Below are 25,430 nucleotides of genomic sequence, written 5' to 3'. Positions count from 1 at the left end.
AACGTCGTCCTTCTGTTGCCGCTGCCATGGAAGAAGCTTATAAGAAGGATTTTTGTCTGAGATTATGAGCATGTCCCACTTTCGCACTTTAGATGGAAACAAGTCATGGAAGAAGCAAAAATAGTCTAATAAGAAGGATTCTGTCTGAGATGATGATCATGTCCCACTTTCGCCATTATCAGAGAGACTAAAGTAACTTTGGTCCCCCATCGAAACCCCCTTTATCAGAAGTGCATTCTCATTCCTTCGTCGTTATTACAATAATGAATTATCACCTAACGCATCGTTGAGAAAGGCTGGGCCATCTTGAAATCCGGATTTTTTGTGGATTTGCGTGGAGTGGAGAGGACAATTTTTTTTTTAATTTTTGGTTGAAGTCAAAAGAACAAGTTGGCAAGCACTGAAATAACTTTTTTTCTCCCTAAATCATGTCCGGCATAAAGTAGATCCGATATGTCTGCACAAGCATATTATTCAAGAGTCTCGTGCAACAAGACAAAATCGATAGGAAAATGAATGAGGGTGGCATCAAGTTACTGGGCGGAGGCTCCATCCTTCTTTAGCGCGTGCCTGAGCGAAGATTGAAGAATCCTTGTGGTGAGAAATCTGGTGCATGGAACATATATATGTGAACAACCCGCAGTTATGTAAAAACCAGAAAAAGAAAGTTGAGCCACATGTATAGGTGACCATGAACAATATTGGATGCGAAAGAGAGAAATATGAAGAACTTAAATATATTTTAATGATCCCTAAGGAAGAAAAGTAGTCGAACCTGAGGTGCATCGGGTGATATGTGCACCCGTTGCCTACCGAGCCTAATCGGTGCACAACTGTGCACGCCAAGATCGATAACAGGGGTCTGCAGAATAAGCGACAAAATGTTGAGGATTAATAGTTATATAAAAGGATAATGACACAAAATTCCCAACGGTTGCACGTGGGTGTGCACAACTGTGTACCGAGTGGTCTAGCTCTGATGAAGAATCCTAAATTGAATAAGTGGTGTGGTGTGAAACAATTAAATTTATATATTAGTTGGCATATAACATTGATATAAGTTTTTGAGTAAATGTTGATCACGGGCTTGAACTTGGACTCCCTCTAGGCTATCTCCATAGCTGAAGGTTTTAGACTTTTGGTGTTTACTCTCAATAAATGGTATCGGAGTCGATAGTTGATTGGTAGACCATTTTGAATGTGCATTGGTATTTGGTGAATATCTCAAGGAAGGAATCTTGTGATCAACTCAATTTTCAAGCCAGTGGGCATAATAGTGCAGCAATGCATGCATAATAGCAGACTTTATGGTTTGGTTTGCAGAAAAAGACTAAGGATGAAGTTGCACGTGAATGAAGACTCAACTTGCGATAAGTTGATGCAAAAGGATACCTAGTTTAAGAATCTCATATTGGATAAATGATGTGATGCAAAGCAGTTAATATATTTTAGTTGATTCGTAACTCATTGGTTTAAGTTTTTAAGTAAATGTGGGTCCAATTGGATATATTGATGAGCTCGGACTTAACCTCCCTCTAGGCCTTCTCCTCAGGTGAAGATATCCGAGCTGCACCATCCATGCAAACCTCATGAACATGCCGAGTACACACATGACTGCACAGGACAGATAGAATGAAGAGTTGAATGTCTTCTCGCCCTAAGAGCCGAAGATTAACAGATGGAAGTTTGGTCACCTGCTGTCATATTGCCTGATATCATGTATGGAAGTTTTCTCGTGTCCATCACTTCCTGTGAATTACAACAGAAGCTAGTTGAGAAGCTGACCCGCCTTAATTCTCTACCTTATAGGGCAAGAAAGAGAGGAACTAACTGCGACGACAATTTCCCCAATTGGCGACTGGGCCCAAAAAATGGGTCGTCTCAGGGCTGACAGGACTGTTCCAGAATGCCCGAAACGATACCATGAATGCTTCCTTCCGCTTAAGTATTTGTGTTGAAGGAGTAGATCAGTTTCCTAGGATTAGCACAACACATTCTCAAAAGGGTAAAACAATCGAAGCCACAACGGTGTAGATGATATGTGCTATGATGAGGAAAACTGGAAACATTGCCAATTTGTAGATCGGCTGAGCTTCTTTATTAGATAGGCAGCACTAATTTTCTCTCTAATTTTGTTTTCCTGGATCCCAACTCCCAATCTCCTGATTCTGGTGACCAGGTTATTCTAAGAGCTCCCGACTTCTGTCAAACTCGGCGAGGAAATTGCAAAAATACAGCACTCAATGAGCAAGCAATGAGAAATCGGGGGAAAATAGAATTTTAAGTAAAGGACACAACACGATGAGATGACACCGTACAGAATATTGGTGTTCTTCAGTTGGAGAATCATAATTCAAATAGACATCAGATCATAACATCAGAGACTTGCTGAATTCTGATCGAAGCTCCTTCTACAAGAGCCTTCTTTCCTACTTCTGGGTTTTCATTTTATATCCGTTTCAGCACCAAACAGAATTCACTATCAACATGCAGCTGATAATTCATAATCGTAGGCTTTATTCACATGCTAGACATGAAGGATATGCTAAGAACTACATGCCAGGATTGGCATTGCCATGCCGAACAACATTATCTTGAAAGCTGTTGGTAATGACTGATCTCCGAAAAACCGGATTCGACACTAAATCGAACTCCTAAATAAATGCGGAAGACGAAGCCCGGGAAAACACGTATCACCGATCGTAAAGCACACCACGGATTCGAGCGTACCTTGTTAGCCACAGATTAAGCACCGACGCCGATTGAGGAAGAAAATCCGGTCGAATTCGATCCAATGAAGCCTTGAAGGGAAGAATTTGAAGCCGTATGCCTACTGTTCCTTTTGAGAGAGAAAACACGCGGGAGAGGAAAGGCATACTGTTCCTTTTGAGAGAGAAAACACGAGGGAGAGGAAAGACGTGCGTAATTTCTAATTCCAACAGACGTCTTCTCTCTCTCTCTCTCTCTCCCTTTTATACCTCCCCCCATCCACGGGCCATATTCCCGTGGGCCGGGCTCTCTTGGCCCAACTTGGGCGGACGGGCCTTAAGCCCAAATTAAATAAAGCCTTCATCTCCCACTCGCACATGGTGGGCCGAACAATATTCTCTTTACCTCTCTTCAACATTCATACCGGTGAATAATCCGTGCGACCAGCATACTTTGAGAGCTCGTTGCTATACATCTGTTAGGAATATATAGCAGCTCATTAATGGGCGTCACACTCCGAGTAGATTTAGTATGCAGTACCCTAGATCGATCGATCACATTTATATCTCTCTTGATCTCTCTTAAACAATGATATATATATTGTATTCACAATTATGATTATTACAAAGACAGTCATAATTGGTTAACCGGTGAATACAAAAACTACAATGTGATTCTCCAAATTCGATCTTCCTCTTTCCTTCAAACTCTCAATTTCAGTTCAGCTTGCTTTTCTAGAAATGCCCCATTAGATCGAATCAACACATGACCATTGGCAACATCCTAAGATAGCAAACACTAAATAGAAATCTTGAGGATAAGTAAGAGTCATGAGGGGACTAAAAATTGAGGAACTCTTTTCCTCAAGAGTCTCACACGACATAAAAAGTTGAGATCAAACTTTTGCCACTCTTATTGGTCGTCTCATGCATACGTAGTATGAAATACGTATTATGGTATCAACTCATTTCCCATGGAGCGTATGTCTACACCTTTCAATACCGTACAAATGATAGTTCAGACATACCCAATGTCTAACTTGAGTTCACGTATATACTCATTCACTAAATTCATCGAACTCACATCGGCATTATAGACAATAAAGTAAAATATGTGGGGTATTTTACTCTCGGACATAGTAAGTATTATGTCCTCATCTTAACACCCAGTTAAGGCGACATACGTGTTTTAAGCTTGAGCTCTCGATTATCACCTAGATAATAAGCTTAAGAACAGTCTCATCTCTATTTATCACACAGTAAATAGAGGCGATTACCCGTGTGAGTGGGCTAATCTCATATCTGTCCGACATACTTTCCTAACTTAAAGTAATGCATTAAGCATTAAGATGCATAAAGATCAAACAAATATTTATAGCCATTAATGATGAAAAACATAAATTCATCATATGTGAACACTTAGGGAAAATTATAATATTCAGTACATTAGCCTCTACGCAGTCCTAGAGATTTCATATGGCCACAAAACACATCTCTAGGTATTGGCTTTGTCATAGGATCTGCTACCATTCTATGCATAGTATGTACTCTAAGTTCACATCTTTTCGTGCAATCATATCCATGACAAAATTATACTTGGTATCTATATGTTTGGTCTTGCTATGATATTTTGGATCTTTGGTGTACGCTTTTGCTGCTTGGCTATCATAATTAACCAACAATTAATCTGCAGCACTTCCAATAACACCTAAATAATCCAAAAAAAAATCTCTTAAGCCAAACATCTTCTTATACTGCTGCTGATAATGCCACGAACTCAATTCCCATCGTGGACAAGGCTATACACTTTTGTTTCTTACTTTGCTCCAACACATGGTGCCATTATTCGGTAAGAGAACAAACCTAGAGGTAGATTTCCTTTTATTTAAATCTCCTCCCCAATCAACATCAGAATAGCCTTAGAGTCGCAGATCCTTTCCATAATAACTCAGCGTATAATCAGCAGTCCCCTTTAGATACCTTAGTATTCTTTTAACGGCTTTCCAACGTGCTTGACCTGGATTGGATTGGTATCTGCTCACCATTCCAACTACATAACATATGTCGGTCTTGTACACATCATAGCATACATCAAGCTCCCAACAGCACTAGCATAAGGAACATGTTTCATTTGTTCCTTCTCTTGTGGAGTCCTTGGACACCTGTCTATGGCTCAATCCTTCACATTTTGCAATAAGAGTGTCTATGGGTTCGCAATCTTGAAATCTTAACTCCAAGAATGTATGCAACATCACCCATGTCTTTTATATCAAAGTTGGAAGATAACCAATTCTTCACAGTATTAACAAACTCCATATTGCTTCCGGCAATCAGTATATCATCAACATATAATGATATGATCACAAATTGATCATTGGATCTTTTGATATATACACAATGATCCTTTGTCTATCATTGTAAAGTCATATGCCATTATGGCATTATAAAAACGTATATACCATTGTCTTGACGACTGCTTAAGGCCATATACCTTTTCTTCTTGACCTTTCACTATGAAACCAGCAGGTTGTTCCATATATATTTCTTCCTCTAATTCTCCATTGAGGAAAGCAGTCTTTACATCCATATGATGTAACTCAAGATCCATACTAACCATTATTGCCGAATAATGCGAATCTAGGTAAATCTTACTACGGGAGAAAATGTATCTTAATAATCAATTCATTCATGTTGATTATACCTCTTCGCCACAAGGCGAGCCTTATGCATTTCTATCGAGCCATAAACTTTTCGCTTTATTTCGAGAACCCACTTGTTCCCAATAGCTCTGCGTCCCTTTTGGAAGATCAACCAGTTCCCAGACTTGGTCTGATTTCATTGACTCCATTTCCTCTTTCATTGCATAAATCCATATTTTCTTATTAGGGCAATTCAGAGCCTCATTAATATTTCTTGGCTCATCCTCATCTTGTGGAGCAACCATAAAAGTTTCCCCTTCAATGTCAAAACGTCGACGGGGAATACTTTGGCGACTTGTTCGCCGTTTGGAAGATTGTACACTTAGCACATCATTTCCCATTATGCTCCCACTTGGATTAGATAATGATGATGTTGTCTCATCATGTGGTTGTAATTGAGAATGAGTTGAATTCAATTCATCACTTCTCATATTACTCCCACTTGGATGAACTCCATTAATATCATTATCTTGATCCAAGGTTTCAAATAGGAAGTAATCTTCCCTTATTTCGCCCTTCTTAGGAAATTCATCCACTAAGAATGTGACATCCCGTGATTCAAAATTCAGTTATTCTCCCACTTTCCTGCTCACCTATGAACACTTACCCTTTCGAGTGTTCGGAGTATCTCATTAAAATACTCTACTTTTATCTGGGACTCAATTTCCCAAACTTGTGAGAGAACATATGAGTATATGTAGCATAACCCCATGGCTTAAGTAAACTTAAGTCCGGTTTCTACCTATCCATAACTCATATGGAGTGGAACTAACTGATTTGGAAGGCACCCGGTTAAGTATTTATGCAGCAGTTAACAACGCATCACTTCAAAAAAAGTGATATGTAAGTTAGCATACGCCATCATGGACCTAACCATTTCCAAAGGGTTCTGTTTCTTATCTCGCAACACCATTTTGTTGAGGAGTATATGGAATAGACAATTGTATTTCTATTCATTTTCACCACATAATTTTCTGAACTCATCAGATAAATATTATCGACCTCGATCGGATCTAAATACTTTTATTTTCTTGTCTAATTGATTTTCAACCAAGTTCATAAACCTTTTGAAACAACTTATGCTTCAGATTTATGAGAAATCAAATATACATATCCGAATCGAGTATAATCATCTATTAAAAGTGATGAAGTAAACAGTCCCATGCCTTTCTCTCACATTCATTGAACCACAAACGTCATAATGTATTAAATGCAGAGGAAGGTTAGCTCTTTTACCTTTTCCAAATGGTTTCCTTGTCGTTTTCCCTTCTAGGAAATACTTACATATGGACAAATCGACTTATTCAATATTGCCCAACAAGCCCTCTTTGGCTAGTTTATTCATATGTTGTTGGCCCATATGACCAAGTCTAGCATGCCACCATATTCACATCATTATCATATAAGGTAGAAGACGTGAAACAAGGGAATAACATATTGACATCATCACAGTCAACATTTAGTACAATAAAACCATTCAGTAGTGACCACAACCATAGTAGTTTGTATCTAAACACAAATCTACACCTCTATTATGGAAGTTCATATAAAAACCAAGCTTTACCAACACCAAAACAGACACTTAAATTTCGACGAATCTCCAGAGCATATAGAACATCAAGATGCGTCCACCATACATGTTTAATTGGCAGGTGCCAATCCCTTTAACGTCAGCTCTGGAGTTATTTCCAATATAGATCCACTTAGTTTCAATTGGTATCGTCGGAATTCCATGAAGGATCCTCTATCCTTTGCTACATGGTCTGTCGCTCCTGAATCTACATTCCACAAAGGATTGGATTCAGCCTATAATGCAGAACTTGACACATAAGCAAAGTTCTCAAATGTACAAGAGGTATATGCCTTCTTTGGCTCACGACAGTCGCGAGCATAGTGACCTCTCTTGTCACAATTGTAACATTTCACCCTTGACATTTTCTTCACTTGAGGACGTTTTCCTCTTTTGTGTTGGTTAACTCTTGATTTCTTGCAATAAGAACTTGATCCTTTGCATTCCCACATATTGAACGAATCAATACGTTTGCGCTTCTAGCACAAAGCCCTTTCTGAGCTAGAACCAGCATTGAAAATATCTATTTTCGGCTCACATGCCGTCAAGCGGTCCTCTACCAGCTCAAGGTGGCGCACAGCATCCTCAAGATCTTCCATAACATGGTCAAGAGCTTCTAGTGCTTCTTGTTTTTCCAGCACATATTGAATCTTCATATTCAATATTTCACAATTGTAGCCGTTCATATCAGCAATTACATTCTTAGTTGCTGAACCATCGTTCTGAACACATCAGACATACATGCACGAATAATTAATGCCTATCATTTATGCATCCACTTTTACATAGACCCATCATATTGATGAATAATTTTAAGTAAGGCTTCAGAATCAAAAGGTCACTACGTTTCCAATCATCCTCCAAAAATCCTAACTTAAAACTATCATTAATATGATTGTCATATGCGAAATCAATTCTATAAAGTTACAAAAACTTCTATAACTACCCACAGCTAACTACCCACAAAGAATCAGCAGATAATGAAAAGCAAATATTATCTAACATCCAATAAAATAACAGTGCTTTTACATAATACAACTATACATTACACTAAGCAATATATACTAAGAAAAATATCAACATAGAAAGAGATATTTACATCCATAAAAACTCTCACAATTAATCTAAGAAATAATTAGGGAATGTCCCTTCTAATCTATTAGTCAAAACATCTAAGAAAACTGAAGGTACATTTGCCAACCATGGAAAAACTTTTGGAGAGCTCTCATGTCGCCACCAAGGCGCATTCACTCTGCGCCATGTGGTGCTCAATCTAAGGGTTGAAGTTTTGGCCAACTCAATCCTATAGTACTCTCTTACAAAAGCTTCCACTAGCCCCCTGTAATCCGGGACCACGTTGATCTCCCATAGCCGATCTAACACTGCTTGCCATTCAGGTGGAAGAGTGTTCATCAAAGCCAGCACCTTCTCAAAATCCGGCATAAAATAATCATTCCAGATGATTTCCTGTATCATCTGATTGACCTTGACCATGTGTGATACTAAATCACCATCAAGCCACCGATAATCAGCTAACTCTTTCATCAGCCTTTTCAGTTTAGCTCTTCCTTCGTCCGTTCTTGGGATTGCAGGTATCCGTGCATAACGCATCATAGTTCCTACAACAAATGCAGAACTAAAAATGGATCACTTATAATCCATAATAAATAAAGGAAAATACATAATTTTCCAAAATTCATGCAACAAATGCAGAATTAAAAATAGATTACTTATAACCCACATAGGCATGACTGAAAAAGAAACAAATTCCCTTTCTTTTTTTTTTTTTTTTTTTTTTTTTTTTTTTTTTTTTCAGGTCAACGGTCAAAGTCAACGGTCGGTCAACGGGTCAACGATCGGTCAACGGTCACGGGTCGGGTCAACGGGCGCGCGGGTCGGAGGACCGGTCGGACCGGTCGGGCCGCCGTGCCGGTCGGACGAACCGACCGCACGTGCCGCCGCGTGCGGCGGGCCGACGTCACGCGGGCGTCATCCGGCCACGTGCCTCGCGCGTGAGCGTGCCGACGTCACGCGGCGTCATCCGCACGTGCGCGGCATGCGCCAGGATAATCGGGTCGGGTCGGTCGCCGTCGGGTCGGGTTGTCGGCCGGTGACCGGCCGGCCAACCGTCGTCGGCGTCATCGACGTCATCCCGACGGTTATCGACCGTTGGGTGACGTCACGATGACGTCATCGGGTGACGTCAGCACGCGTCGGTTCGCCGACCGGCGCGTGCCGTTTCGCCGGTCGCCGGCGCGCACGTGCCGGTTCGTCACCGACGCGTGTGGCGCACGCATTGACCATAGCCGGCGCTTGGCGCGTGGCGCCCACGCGCAGCGACTTGTGGCCGCGCGTGTGGGCGCGTGCGGCGTCTTCCGGCGACGCACGACATGTCGCCGGACTCGTCTCGACGTCGCCTTTCACCCAGTGCCTTCATAATTTGATTCTGATTTACTGAAACTCGGAAAAAAGGACGTATAGTGCTCGGGTGTCGGGATTTCTCGCCCGATCCGTACGGCCGAAGAACTTTTGCGAAAAATCAATCAGAAAGCACGAAACAAGATCGGGAAAACATGAAAGTGGGCTCTGATACCAATGTTGGGAATGACTGATCTCCGAAAAACCGGATTCGACATTAAATCGAACTCCTAAATCAATGCGGAAGACGAAGCCCTGGAAAACACGTATCACCGATCGTAAACACACCACGGATTCGAGCGTACCTTGTTAGCCACAGATTAAGCACCGACGCCGATTGAAGAAGAAAATCCGATCGACCCGATCCGATGAAGCCTTGAAGGGAAGAATTTGAAGCCGTATGCCTACTTGTTCCTTTTGAGAGAGAAAACGCGGGAGAGGAAAGACGTGCGTAATTTCTAATTCCAACAGACGTCTTCTCTCTCTCTCTCTCCCTTTTATACCTCCCCATCCACGGGCCATATTCCCGTGGGCCGGGCTCTCTTGGCCCAACTTGGGCGGACGGGCCTTAAGCCCAAATTAAATAAAGCCTTCAAAAGCCACTAGGGAAAAGAATTGCGTGTTGATCTCGAGAAAAAGTGCGATCAGCTCTCCATAGATTGCAGACATCGGTGAAGGAAACAAAAGAATAAGCTGCACTAGCCAGAACAACAAAAAACTTAGAGAGGAACATGACAAGAAGGTTGACTCTTATTACATCAAAACTTGCAGAGGAGTCCTGTGAACAAGTACCCCTAAGATCATTGTGCTGGAAGAAAATAACAGAGAACCGGCAGGAATTTCAGTGGAAACTGATATCAAGACTCACGGAATTGTGAAAAGACCAATCTGATCGACTGATTGATTGAAATCATGTTGAAACGAATTGGTGAAGATGAGAAGAGAGCTTAATGGGAGGAGATTATTAAACTGGAGAGAATCCTGGAAATGTTCCCCTCTTCTGTTAGATCAAGGTGCAATTCTAGCGTGCGTCATTCGAACCAATGTGAATCTGTGCTCACGCCTTGTTTATAGCCGGTTTATACTTTGGATCATTTGAAAGTTTACTACACATAGTTTTATTGAAAGCTGCTTCCATTGTTCCATGCATGTAATGATAATCACGCATAAATAATATTCTCTAAGATCAACATTGAAAGTTGGTAATAAAATATGAGATTATTAGTTCTTTAAATGGTCAATTTTTTTTTTTGTTATAATTATATCACTGGTCTCTTCATTTTGCTCGACATTCAATACCGTCCAAAATTATTTTCTTTTTCAAAATGGCTCCTATACTTTTAAATAGTGCAGCCGTTCCTTCTTTCCACTGTTTGGGCGCGGCTAACAATTGCTTACATGGAATTTTTCTTTATGCTGACATGGATGTTGGCTTTATTGCATTTTTTTTTTTAAAACTCTCTCTCTCTCTCTCTCTCACATCTGGGACATATGGGACATGACGGTCATCGGGTCAAGGCGTCCGGGTTTTATGCGCGGATTGACCCTTTGATGCTTGACTTAGCACTGAAATCTTTACAATAAAAGTAGAGGATACCAAGCTTAAAGATGAGGGGAAAGATGCTTTTCCTAGAGAGAAAAGGTGAGAGAGAGAGAGAATACCCATCACTCGAATCACTTGGTGAATTGTCAGTGGTCTGGTGGTGATCCATGGATGACAAGTGGTGAAAGGGTGTGATAAACAAAATTTATATTGCTTAGGACCCAATTATATTCAGCCCTTCAGGTAGTGATAGAATTGTTGTGTGCACCAATAGAATGATACCAAAGCGGTGTCTTGTCAAGATCAGATCTCAGGCAATAAAATGTCATTGTCGAGGTGGAATTAGCCATACCGTTGGTGAGTACTACCTGCACCCATCGGTGTCAAATGTGACACGTGTTAGGAAATGATTGGTTACTTAAAATCACCATCATTAAAGAGAACTCTAAGCAGTATTTCATGAAATGTTAAGATTCACATAGCAAATGATGAATCATTGCACGTGAATAGGTGCTTCCAATGTATCCAAGGAAAGTCCAGAAGTTGAGAGGGGGAGTATGTTTGGAGGGCACACATCATTTTTTGGGAGGTTGTAGTACGCAGATCTGGTGGTAAGCGGGGCCTAGAAGCTTGGGCAAAACCATGCCATGAATGGCTTGCTTGCTATTAATAGATTAAACTGCATTCGATTATCCTTGTTCCTACACGCATTTTGAAAATTCCTAATATGGAAAGTGTCTCTAAATAAGGTGAAGGCTTTGAGTATGTGATCATGGTGGCTTTCCTATATAGAGATCCCTGAGGAAACGGATCACCTTGAGTCCATCTGTTTTCAGGGAAACCTCTCAACAAGTAGTCCCCTAGCTTTGTCACCTCTATCCATTGCTTTTAGAGACGGCTATCTGGGTTGACCTTGATTTCTGCCGTGAGACTATGACGTCTCCTCTGTCATTATCGCCAACGACTTTTGCCCGGATTCTCGTTCCGTTCGTATTCGTCACTTTGCTTCTTTCTCTCAGTTATGGTTCGTCCTGATATTCCTCTTGGTTCTCCTCTTGAAGATTTTCATTTGGTTTAATCACCGATGGGTTATTCTTTCTGATCGAAATCGCTGAGATATGTTAACCAAGAAAAATTTGTTATACATATTGTTAGGAACATTTACTGGATTTAGAAAGAACTATTCTGGCTTTCCGTCCATTGATATGGTGCACCAACTTAATTGCCCTGGTTGAGTTGGTTGAAGTACATGGAAGTGAATAACCCCATTTACTTAGAAGTTCTCTGTCGGCGATCGGCAGGCACAGCTCCAAATAATAATTATTCGCATGAATCTTTTGCAGTTGGGAATTTTAACGGATCAGAGTCTGATTTAGATGTCAAGAGATCGGACTTCCCTGCTGACTTCTTGTTCGGAGCTGCTACTTCGGCTCTGCAGGTACATAAATCTTGTTATTATCCTAGGATATCTCAGCCTTCTCATTTTGAACCTCATTAATGCCATGGCATATCATCATCCTCTGCCATCACAGTCCCCTACCATTGATTTCATCCTTCAGCTTGACTGGCAATGCAGCTTGAGTAAATTTTCCCCCAACAAGAAATTACCTATGACTGACGCTAATCCGTGTGTTAATTTGATTTGCGCAGGTAGAAGGATCAGCCAGAAAATATGGGAAAGGACTAAGTGTCTGGGACACCCATGCTGTGAAAATCCAAGGTGGACTACAATGCCAAACCACTGTTCAATGGTTTTGTCTATTGTGATCTAATCACACTCAAATTTTTTGTGACTAAAAGCTTTAAGCAGTCACCATTGATACATTGACTTGGGTCTAACATACCCGATGGTCTCATTTTGTTGATCAGAAAAGATTGCAGACAAGAGTACACCAGAAACTGCAATCGATTCTTATAGACGTTACAAGGTAGAAATGTCATAACATCACACAAAGTCACAAACCCATTTCTGGTCTTTGATATGAGAACTTATACTGTATATTCTAAGAGGTTTAGAGACCGCTCTGGGTGATGTTTTGGTTTATATGTCATTGCAGGAAGATGTGAAGTTGCTAAAAGAACTTGGCGTGGATGCTTACAGATTCTCTATATCTTGGACGAGGATTCTGCCCAGTAAGTCGTCATCCCTATCATTCAGTAACAAAACCCGTTGTCCCTATAGTTTACCGTCCAACTTGCTGCCCTGAAAGTCATGTTTATGTTATTGAATTTGCAGTTTGTTGGACCTTTTAGCTTTTCTTTGACAATACATAAAAGATTGATTCTTCCCCGCTTAACATAAAACTTTTTTTGTTTACTTTGGAACATGAAGGTGGATCCTTGAGCGGTGGAGTCAACCAAGAAGGCATTGACCATTACAACAATCTCATTGATGAACTAATCAGAAATGGTGAGTACCACAATGATACAGGATCTCGGTTGCTGTTCCTTTTTCTTTCGATAAGTAGGTTATTGAATGGAGCACAAGCTAATAACCCCAGATACCCTCACAAAATGTCCCAAAGACTCAAATGTCACAGAGGATCCGATTAGATTGCTCAAAGACCATAGCCACAGAGTACTTCGAAATGGGAGCAACTTCAACAATCCTCCCAAGTTAAGCAGGGAAAGAAACCTCCCCACCTAGAGCAAAGATCCTTACTTTGTGCAGTCGAAGTCAACTTTTTGGCAATTGAAAAAATAGACATTTTAATACGAATAAAAAAAGAGTACACTCACTCTGTCAAGTGAAGGGTTAATGCCATTGTGGACTGTTCTCTCCCTCTGATGGTAATAGATAGCTCCACTCCATGCCAGTTTAAGGAATATCTTGCTCAGAGCTTTCCCCTCAACAGTTTGCAGCATCAAAGAAAATTCAACATTCCAGTCACCAATTTAATACTGTTCGAAATGTACTTTGTTAGCTTTCTGTTTCTCCAGTTGTAAGCATATCTTTTAGCGTTGGATGACCCAGTGAAATAGCAGTAATTTCCTCCTTTAGTACTCGCCTATGAAGTAAAAGTCCGTACATCGACTGTTAATTAAGATTTGACCTTTTTCTTGTGATCTAATGTAGGCATTGAACCTCTTGTGACAATTTTTCACTTTGATCCGCCACAAGTGCTGCAAGACAAATATGGAGGGCCCTTGAGTCAGAAATTTGTGTGAGAAGCATCACAAGTTCTTTTCCCATATTGTAGTTATATGCTTTATCTTCTTTTTAGATATATTAAACACGATTCTCATCACTCAACAATTCTTTTCTTTATCTTTTGCAGGGATGATTTTAGGGATTATGCTGAAATTTGTTTCAAAACATACGGAGATAGGGTTAAAAAGTGGATCACATTAAATGAGCCGCTGATGATAGCCCAACTTGGTTACGATTATGGAATTGGACCGCCTGGGAGGTGCTCCTTACCAGCTTTCGAATGCCCAGCTGGTAATTCATCCACTGAGCCTTATGTTGTGAGCCACAACCTAATACTTGCTCACGCTGCGGCTGCCAGGCTCTACAAGGAAAAGTTCCAAGTGAGCCAAACACTACATCCTTATTCTGATTGCTTCACCAATTGTCACATCAATGTTATTAATTCTAATTTCAAATTATTTTTGTAGCACAATCAAGGTGGAGAAGTTGGTATAGCCCTTGTAGCTGAGTATTTTGAGCCCCATTCAGAATCAGCAGAAGATAAAGAAGCTGCAAAAAGAGCCTTGGACTTCAACATTGGATGGTAAGTAAAATTGCTTGAATCCTGTATGAAGAACAAAGAAAAAATTTAACACATATGTCTGAAAGATGAAATTGTGATGGAACGTAATTTTAACTTTGCTTCTTATTTTTTTATCTTCAACAGATTGTTCCCTTAACTTGAATGAATTTATGCTGCTTTATTTTAGACTATGTCAGGAAAAGTGATAATGGAGTTGGCTTTATTCTGCTTCTGTATTTTAAGATGGTATCACTCTTGAATATTCTCTTCATTTGATCACATCGTGTTAACTAAAGTTTTCACATTTGCTTCAGTGTTCATCGCCATCTCCCTTCCTTATCTTTCAACCGCTAAAAACATTGCCTCTTAACAGGTTCATGGAACCACTAGTTTATGGATCATATCCAGCTTCCATGAGAAGTATAGTAAAAGAGAGATTACCCACTTTCACCAACGCAGATAAAGAGCTGGTCAAGGGATCATTTGATTTTATTGGCTTCAACTACTACACATCCAGATATGCAAAAACCATAACTGTGGATCCAAATGCACCACCAACCAGCTTCAGTCTTGACTGGCACTTAGACCTTCGAGGTATATTTGATAATATCTCATCCCGAAATGACCTAGGAAGAAGCTGAAAACAACAGCTGAGACTTGCTCTTTTTTGGTTGTCGCAGCTGATAAAGATGGAGTTCCTATAGGTGAAAAGGTGCGGAGGAAGAAAAAGCAGAAGCTTTAGTGGGAAGAAGATTCTCTTTGCAGGTGTTGTTCCTAAAAACTCAAAGCATCTTTTTTCTCATTGCAGGCTGAAGGAAGCGACTTTATTTTTATATATCCAATGGGGATACAAAAATTTCTGGAGCACGTGAACGAAAAGTACAAAAGCCCCAAAATCTACATCACTGAGAATGGTCTGAAATCTTAAGTGACTTTATTTGTCCCCGTAAATGAGGATGCCTGTTTCCTAAATGACTAGTCTTGATTGACAGGAGTCAGTGAAGCAAAAGTCAACGACAGGCCTATTCAGGAAGCTTTGAAAGATAAACACCGCATCAAGTTTGTCCTGCAACATTTGCATCAGATCAAGCAAGCAATGAAGTAAGCAGTTTGAGGCAAAGTGTTTATTTTAGCATCATCGTATTGGTTCTAATCATACTCACTTGACAAAAAAGTAATCTTTTCACTAGTAAATTGAGAACTTCAGACTCCAAATTAGAAAGTGACTAGAAAAAGGAACTTCTATAAGGCTACAGATAGGCAAAGCCCTGACTTAACTTGTTTACTTCCTTATTGCGTTTTGCAGGAAAGGAGTAAAGGTGAACGGATACTTTTACTGGTCTCTGTTCGACAGCTTTGAGTTTGGAGCGGGCTATACAACAAGATTCGGGCTTTACTACATCGATTACAAGAACAATTTCAGGCGCATACCAAAACTGTCGGCAAAGTGGCTCCCTGTGTTTCTCAAAGGCAAAGAAGAAACAGCAGACGTGTCATTGTCTTCTTTTAAATAGATCACTAGCGTATGTACCTAATCTTACCTGATCCTGTTGTAGATAGTTTTGTACATCAGATCTAATGCTATTTGCTAGCAAGCACCCACATGTGAAAAGAGTTGCATTTTTGTAAACGATGTATTATTGGCATCCACCAAAGGAAATGCGGTGCATTGTATGAGAAATTAATTAGATGTAAGTATTCTGCTGCCGACTCTCACAGGGACTGTGCCAATTGTTGAACTTGAAATTGAGTGCATCCTTTTGTCGTGCTTGCACTCGCTCATGCGTCAGGAACCGATCCCGCTTGTTATTCCACAATTCAGGTCCTCCTGATTTCATTTTGAGATATGTTTTCCTCAATGAAATTAAAACAGCGAGAGTCAGCAGTGTTCAGAGTCCCATCCACTACGGAACACACGACAGATTTTACCGGTTCTGTTAAATGAATGTGGTTTGCTCACGGCCTGAATTGGTTGCCATACTAGCGGTTGTTGAATTGTTTCCCCCCTAAGCAGAAAGCACTCGCGTTTGATAATCAGGTTGATCAGAGAATGAAAATGAAACAAAACATAAGTTTGTCCGACCAGGGTTGTCATAGAACTCTTTGTAGTAACACAAATGGTCCGGGCTATATCTCAACAGGTGATACTGACACCAAGAATAACATGATGCAGAGATATTCATTATATGATACGAATCACGAATCCAAAGTCATCAGGAGCTGAATTTGGTTGGATCAGGATGGACCGGCCAGTCTCAGTTCGATCGCCACTTCCAGGCTCTCTATCGGAATACCCCTACACGGCCTCTCGGCGAGTAAAGCATAAACAAAATGGACTTCGGTCAAGGGAAATGCGAGCAAGCACGAAAAAGATTCGGTTCATGAACCCAAACTTCATATCTAATCATTTTCACATTGCACGTGTTCATCCATTGATGGAATTGTCAAGACTTTCTTTTTCTAAATCATGCATTTGCATTCCCATTCTTATTCCCACATCAAGTATCCATTCTCATCGTGATGTAATGCGGTTGTTGAATGGATGGTCGTCTTGCAGTAACAACCGAGGCAGCTGAATGCACATCAGAAGAAAAGGGGTTTGGTATCGGACCATTCATCTCTTAGGGCGAGGTAGACATTCATCTCTCGTTTTTATCTGTCCTGTGCAGTCACGTGTGTGTACTCGGCATTGTTCATGAGGTTTGCCTGGATGGTGCAGCCGCGCAACTTCTTACTTCTTGCATGCCATGCCTCGAATGAGGCTCTACAACTGTATCAACTCTCTCGATGGGCAAAGGACCAAGGGTGAGAAAAGGCCATTTCACCATTGAACGTGAGCTTACTCGTACTCTGTCTCCTTTCTTTTCCATTTGCAAGCGGCAGTCGGGTCTCCTTTTTCTGTCGAACTTCTTGGGGATTACTTCATTACTGTACTTGGCTGGCATCCAATTATATATGCACAGAGGAGCACAGGTTATGTCGGTCCATGTTTGCGAGAGATAGTCATGATACTTTTCATATTTCACGTAATTATGCATATATCTGAGAGATTCTTCATACATATTTTGATTGATCGTACTTGATTTGATTATCATAGATAGTCATCTAATAAAATATATGTACTCTTACCGACCAAAAAATATATATATGTACTCTTCATTAGAAATCATCAAAATAGTAAGAAATTCTTCATCAAAGGTCGTGCCATCTTCTTTTCGGATGATTACTAAGTGAACATTAATCTTCAATATTCTCCATCTCGTCCGATAGCCATCGTCAGCCTGTTTAGTCATCGGTAGTTTGTAGAGCCCTGTTATCTATCTCCAGTGTGTGCGTTGCACGGAGAGTGGACTTGGTGTGCACCTCAAGTTCGACTATTATTCTCCATTAGGTATCATCGAAATATGTATGAATATTTCACATATTATTATTATCTATGTTCATGGTCACCTATACATGTGGCTTATTTTCTTTTTCTGGTATTTACATAATCGCGGGTTGCAATATATATCTGCTTCGGGATTCTTCCATTTCGCTCAGGTCCTCGCAAAAGAAGGATGGAGCCTCTGCCCAGTAACTTGATGCCAATTTCTTCCCTGCCCTGTTTCATTTTCCTCATCGGTTTTGTCTTCTGCTACGAGACTCTTGAATAATTTGCTTTTAGCTCCGTCAAAGCGTAGGATGATTATGTCACACCCCAAATCCTATATGGATAAAGAAGTAACACAGCTGTCCTTTCTCCGAAAGACGCAGCCTCAAATTATACTCCAAATATACAGCTCTAAAAAATTCTTGCGATAATGCTCTCGCTCTATCAATCACTAATTAAGGTGATAATAATAGGTAAACACAATGATCCAATGCATTGGTCAATCTCATAAAAATACATGTTAATGGTTTATTCCATTGACTAATCTTTTGCTCAATATCAAATTATGGTCAAGACAAATGCCTAGTGACAAGACGATTAAGATTCCCCCGTTGATTAGATCTCTACCCATTATTAGTCGATGGCTTAACCTACAAGGATATCCTATACTAATATGCGCATATTTACAAGCCCTCATTGAGCTCACAGTGATATTGAGCACCCAAACTTATCCACCAACACCACAAATTCAATCCATAAATAATCTCACATGTCAAAATGCATTTCACAAATCAATCACTAACAACTTTCGCAACTCGACTCATAATCATTTTAAGACTTGTCTCATATATTAGTTTCATAAACCAAATAAAATAAAATGCATGTCATAAATCATTTCACAAATCGATACACATACATACATACATAAATACACACACACATATATATATAATTTGTCAACTTTGTTCATCAAACAAAATATATAATTTTACCAAATATTTCTCATACCATTCACAAATATCAAAACATAGTAAATATCTGATCCAAATTTTATATGACAAACATGCTTATTCATGACTCATAAAATATCAAATTTTTATCATTTCGAAAACATGAGTTTACAAATTCTTAAAAGAAATAGTATCACTCACTTGAGAAAAAGTTGAAAACCAACCTATGGTAGTTACTTGGGCCAATGCACTTGCATTCCTATTGATTAATCATAAAATGATATAAATCGAGTAATATGAAACTCTAACGAACAACTCGACTAAACTTGTGACAGCCCAAGCAACGGTGCGCGGGGAGGAGGGATGGCGGTGAGTCCGCGTCTTGGTCCCTGGACGTGCGCAGGGAAGGGGAATGGGTCATCTCTAGTCTCACATCGTTTAGGGGGAGTCCTGAACTAGTTTATAAGGCTTGGTCCTTTTAATCTGTGTAACATATTTTAAAACCGTGAGGACTTAGTGTCTAAAACGGATAATATTATACACCTAGGCCCCACTGGCTTTGGAGCTCGGGTTTATAAATGTTAGAGCAAATACATTTAATCGATAAAACAACTTCCAAGCACTAATGAGTAACCTTGTTCAAAGCACACATTCATTCTTTTGCTTATGCGTAACTTGCACACAAACGTCAGAATATCATTCCAATCAAATTATACTTCGGAATCGAATTTCTTCGAACTCCAGAGCTCCACAATGCCTCAATCATTTCCATATAAATCTAAAGCTTAATAGCTTCTCAATTGATCATCGCAGTTTAGAATCCACATAAGTTTGAACTTGCATTTAGAGTCGACTCCAAGCACTAATGACCGTTCTGTAACTCCTAAGGGGTGGAGAGCCTCAATCATTTCCATATAAAAATCAAACTCTACAAGTGACAGTACGACGGTGCAAGGGGTTCCTCTCTAGTCCCACATCGCTACAAAACTACATTTAATCGTCGATAAAACAACTTCCACGCACTAATGAGTAACCTTGTTCAAAGCACACATTCATTCTTTTCCTTAAGTCTAACTCGCACACAACACAAACTTCAGAATTTCATTCCAATCAAACTATACTTCGGAATTTCTTCGAACCCCAGAGCTCCACAATGCCTCAATCATTTCCATATAATTGATCAGTCCTAATTAATACTGCCGGCGTCGTCCTCTCCCCCGCCAATCCTCTCGGCTCCCCCTCCGAAATCGCCCACCAGGTTCACCTCTGCCGGCCAGCCATTGCCTTCTCCACCTCCCAGATTGCTCCCTATTTTTAAATGGAATATTTTTATAGTTACGTGATGCTTCCATCTTCGTAGCGACGACGAAGGGATGAGGGAAGTTTAATCAAAACTCTGGCAGAGGAACATGCTCACCTTCTCAGACAAGACTCCTTATTTAGTTTTGCTTCTTCTCTGTCTTATCATCGTTTTCGTGCAAGCAGAGGACGACGTTAATGTGTTTGTAGCTGACGGACATCTCAACACGCGCCGTCAGATTTTGGCTTCCAACTGTAATAACTGACGCATTCCCGCTTCTCTCTTTTCCTTCAGCTTCAGCTTCTGCTTCATATTTCCATGGCGGGCCCGACTCACCCCTCCGGCCACTCCACCGTCGACCCCACCAGCGGTCACTGCTCCGCCACCAAGACCTTCCACAGCCTCCGACCCCCAGCCCCTCTCCCTCCTCTCTCCCGGCCCCTCTCCGTCTCCCACTACGCCCTCTCTCTCCTCCCATTCTCCTCCTCCTTCTCCTCCTCCACCTTCCTCGTCGACGCGTCTTCCGGCCACCGCCTCTCCTACACCGACTTCCTCCGCCACGTTCGGTCCCTCGCCCTCTCCCTCCAGTCCCGCCTCTCCCTCTCCAAGGGCGACGTCGCCTTCATCCTCGCCCCTACCTCCTTGCATGTCCCCGTCATCTACTTCTCCCTCCTCTCCATCGGCGTCGTCGTCTCCCCCGCCAATCCTCTCGGCTCCCCCTCCGAGATCGCCCACCAGGTCCACCTCTGCCGGCCCACCATCGCCTTCTCCACCTCGCAGATTGCTCCTAAGCTCCCTCCTGTTCCCCGCGGCACAATCCTCATCGACTCCCCGAGTTCGAGTCCATGCTGACTCAGTACAGCTCGAGCGGCGACGGTCCTGTGGCGGAGACAATGCCTCGGAACCGAGTCGAGCAGTCTGACACGGCAGCCATCCTGTTCTCGTCGGGAACGACGGGCAGAGTCAAAGGAGTCCTGCTGACTCACCGCAATCTGATTGCGCTGATCGCGGGGCTTTATCACACGCGGCCCGAGCGAGACGAGTCGGAGCCACATCCCGTGTCCCTCGTCCCGCTGCCTCTGTTCCACGTGTTCGGGTTCTTCGTGCTGGTCAAAGCGTTCGCGTTCGGGGAGACGTTGGTTCTGATGGAGAAGTTCGATTTCGTGGCCATGTTAGGGGCGATCGAGAAGTACCGAGTGACGCACATGCCGGTTTCCCCGCCGCTGATCGTGGCGTTCGTGAAGTCGCAGATCGCGGGGAAGTACGATCTGAGCTCCCTCCAGTCGGTCGGATGCGGCGGTGCTCCGCTCGGGAAGGAGGTCGTCGGCCGGTTCAGAGAGAAGTTCCCCCATGTGGAGATAAACCAGGTAACTTTATAAGTAATATTTGCGAATACTAACTCTGACGTGACGCTACGTGGGGTCAAAATCAAAAGTGAGACGCTTTTGTCAATGCTTAATTCTTTACCCAGATAGGTACCGCGTCATTGTTTACCTTGCGTCATATTCTACTAAAATAGAACTTGGTCGGCTGCTAATCTTTAACAAATCTTCCGAAGTATGCGGATTAGATTATTAATGAACGTTCAATCTAAATGTGAACTCTCATGATTCCTGGTTTTGAAGTTTTTTAGACGATGACCTGGTAGCGGGGACCTCTCTTAATTCGAGCCAATATCTGCCTGCTGAATAAATGAAATGGCGTTTTACATGTGATCAAATGAGACGAAGTCTCCCCTAATTATCAGCTTCACTCTTTTCGGAGACAGTCCAGGCCAGCATGAGCACCTTCCTCTTGCACTATGGTCCTAGGCGGAGTGTAGCAGCGGGTAATACATTGTTAGATCCTGAGTCCCATGGTGTGTAACCGGGTTCACCTCTCAATGTTTTGAGTGTAGCTGTCTAACTACGTTGGGGAGTTTGGCTGCTTCCTTTGGAACTTAAGCCCCTGTTACCGGGTTTGGATCATTGTAGATATAACCATGGGTGTTCTTGAGTTGTTAATAATTTGAAGGACTGATTGAAAGTAACAGAATGTATTGACTGAGCTATGTGGGTTACAACGACTACTTTGACTAATAACTAGTTTATCAAGCTCTAACTTCTACCCATCCGTCATGTACTTTCTCGACTACTATGACAATGGCTTCCTGCCCCTACTAATCTAAGAAAGTATCAGACTCGTGTTTCAGCTCTGCTTATGTTAATAATATCAAATTGTTCTTCTGATTTGTTGTTTATGATGTGAGAGAACTACGATGCTACTAATACTGCCTCAGATTTCTAAGGGTCAAATACTCTCATTGTACAATAGGGATATGGTCTGACGGAGACTTGTGGAGTGGCAACTAGGACGCAGGGGCTTGATGAGGCAAACCACCATGGTTCTGTCGGTCGCATAACTCAAAATATGGAAGCGAAGATTGTTGATCCTACCACTGGGGATGCCCTGCCCCCCGGTCAGAGAGGAGAGCTATGGTTGCGAGGCCCAACAATCATGAAAGGTAAGGGTCAGCCATAACTAGGAGCTTTATTCAACCGTGTGGAAATAACACATTTCTTTGCTCTTTGTTTTGACACTTGTGACTGAAAGTTACACATTAGTTTATTGTGCTTCTTCCCCAGCATCAAACGACTGTATCTTTTTCTGGTTGGTGTTACTTGATTTACTGTAGACAGCCAGACCCCATATACAATTTTTCTGCAGTTATTCATTGTCACTTCTTTGGCCACATCTTCCTTTAACTGTTTATTGCTCTGTATCTTTTATTTCACCTCTTCATCATGACCGCCAAGGTTTGCACCTTTTTCTCTTTGTGGATCCAAAATCCGAGGATTAGTAAATTACATCAGCCAATACTGGCCAATTGGTTGTTTCATGATGGAAACAATAGAAAATGAATCTATGTTGGCCAGAATTTTGGTTGCCCTTGTCAACAGGAAGTTCAAACTGCTTGCTTGAAAGGTAGCTGCATTAGGCATGGTGTGTTGCAGATAATAAGTGCTAGTGAGTTTTATTACTGCCTTTTAAGTATCTTTTATCATTAACGATTGAAAAAATTGAGCTCATTAATCCATTGAATAAAAACTCTCTGCAATCCCCACATTAGAATGGTGCTAAAACTAGGTGAATTGCAGGTTATGTAGGGGATGAGAAGGCGACTGCCGAAACAATTAATTCAGATGGTTGGTTGAGGACTGGTGACCTTTGTTATATTGACTCTGTGGGGTTCTTGTTCATTGTGGACAGACTGAAGGAGTTGATTAAATACAAGGCATATCAGGTAACTAGTTCAAAATGGCCTTTTTCCCCACTGGTTTTTGGCTTGTCATTTGCCTTTTCTTATCAAGTTGTAACAGATCATTGTATGCATCTTTTAGGTTGCTCCTGCTGAATTGGAACATCTTCTTCACTCCAACCCTGATGTTGTGGATGCTGCTGTGATTCCGTATGCATCTTCACTTCCTTGAGTCTTTTCATATCACTCAAATTACATACTGCAGAAGTCAGAAGTCATGTTCTTTTTAGTTTTACTATTTGGTATGATTTGTATGAATCTCTCAAATTACAATTTGCAGAACTCATATGTTCTTTTAGTTTTAATAATTCATAAGATTCGCATGAATTACTGGCTCCTATCTCAAATTTTTCCCATAACATTAAATTTGCATCCATTGGTAGGATGTGCTCTGCATTTTTCTGGAGACTGTCACTCATTGAGGATGTTACATCAGTTTACATAATGGCATTTCAGTCAAATTTCTGTTATAAAACGAGTTCATCATAATTTCTTGGACTGTTTGTCTTCTTGCCAACTCTTAACTCACAGTAGTCATATGTTGCTTATGTTGATCCACCTTTTCTGTCCTTTGTGATTATATGGGGGCAGTTATCCTGACGAAGAAGTGGGGCAGATTCCCATGGCTTTTGTGGTTAGAAAACCTGGAAGCAACATTACTGAATCTCATATTATGGACTTCATTTCTAAACAGGTATTTTTTGGAATCCCACTCAGTTAGTGTACTTCTCTCTCCCATATAGAATGGAGATGATTGTTACTAAACAAATGTCAGGGGAGCCTGTAGGCTTTAAGGCGCTGCACATATCTGCGTTTATCTGCATTGAGTTGTGCTATCTTATGCTCTATGCTGCAAAAGAATTACGACTTTGGTCTCTGGGGTCTGTTTCCTGCTACATAACATGGTAGGAAGCAGATCACATTTGATGCTGCTCATTATGAGAGACATGTAATATACAAGAATTCAACAGCCCATTGAGTTGCGCCTTCTCCTCTCCTCTTAGATGTTCTTGCAGTTATGCAGAACTCTCAGACTGAATGCAAATGCATGATTTTCTGCTCATTCAATCTCATGCATCCAGGAGCATCTGTACATACTCGGTGCGTGCCATGGATATGTATGTGCTAGCATACCCTATGGGTCATGTAATCGTTGTCTTCTCTTCGTTCAAGTGTTTTGACTCCTGGGAACTGTACTTTGGACAGCTTTCTGGAATATGTACGGAGGAATATAGGATTATCCTAGAATTTTTATCATAGATCTCAATTACAGTTGACAATATATTTAGTGATTCCAAATTATTACGTTGAATATTGGCAGGTTGCTCCATACAAGAAGATAAGGCGGGTAGCTTTCATCAGTAGCATCCCAAAATCTCCAGCAGGGAAGATCTTGAGGAGAGAACTTGTCAATCTTGCCACCTCTGTCAGATCAGCTAAACTCTAGACAGAATGCTCAGAAGAGGAAATTAGACTTCCTGGTGCATGTTGTTTTAAGTTCTTTTTGACACTTTTTGGGGTATCCATCTTATGTGGAAGACCACCGAGGCTCTACTAGCGAGTAGCTAATCCATTGTAGCTTGATTCCTACAAAAGCTGTTCCTTGGAGTGAAAGAGGAATAAACTGGCACAAAATTTTGAGGGCCTCATTTCTGTCCTCTGGCTTTCATTAGCAATCTGTATTGCCATATTAGGAATCCCCCTCATAAAACTGAAAGCAGAAGCATTTCCTGTATTGATTCCTTGTAAGTAAATGTTGAGAAGAAAAACCACAGCCTGCTTCATACATGATTCCCTAGTTACATTGCCCATGCAAAAACCGAACCAAGACTAGATGGTAAATTGGTTGTGTTTGGTTTCT

At 41.2% G+C, this 25,430-nt stretch overlaps 2 protein-coding genes across 2 annotated transcripts; both read left to right on the top strand.

The window, feature by feature from the left end:
* The first annotated feature begins 12,001 nt into the window (after positions 1 to 12,001).
* LOC104417065 (beta-glucosidase 24) lies at positions 12,002 to 16,320 on the top strand. Its single transcript, XM_010028390.3, has 13 exons — positions 12,002 to 12,376; positions 12,589 to 12,658; positions 12,808 to 12,866; positions 12,996 to 13,071; positions 13,271 to 13,348; positions 14,015 to 14,102; positions 14,217 to 14,469; positions 14,557 to 14,672; positions 15,025 to 15,245; positions 15,332 to 15,363; positions 15,460 to 15,565; positions 15,644 to 15,752; positions 15,958 to 16,320. The coding sequence occupies exons 1-13, from the start codon at positions 12,188 to 12,190 to the stop codon at positions 16,163 to 16,165; spliced, it is 1,605 nt and encodes a 534-aa protein (XP_010026692.2). The 5' UTR covers positions 12,002 to 12,187; the 3' UTR covers positions 16,166 to 16,320.
* A 4,036-nt stretch (positions 16,321 to 20,356) lies between these two features.
* On the top strand, positions 20,357 to 25,218 carry LOC104417080 (4-coumarate--CoA ligase-like 9). Its single transcript, XM_010028405.3, is given in 7 exon segments — positions 20,357 to 21,100; positions 21,103 to 21,638; positions 22,585 to 22,774; positions 23,409 to 23,554; positions 23,652 to 23,719; positions 24,161 to 24,263; positions 24,891 to 25,218. Coding segments are annotated over 7 exon segments (1,680 nt in total). The 5' UTR covers positions 20,357 to 20,589; the 3' UTR covers positions 25,017 to 25,218.
* The last annotated feature ends 212 nt before the right edge of the window (positions 25,219 to 25,430 follow it).

The sequence above is a fragment of the Eucalyptus grandis genome, chromosome 2 (genome assembly GCF_016545825.1).
Source record: "Eucalyptus grandis isolate ANBG69807.140 chromosome 2, ASM1654582v1, whole genome shotgun sequence".
Taxonomy (NCBI): Eukaryota; Viridiplantae; Streptophyta; class Magnoliopsida; order Myrtales; family Myrtaceae; genus Eucalyptus; species Eucalyptus grandis.
This window is presented reverse-complemented; position numbering and strand designations above follow the sequence as displayed.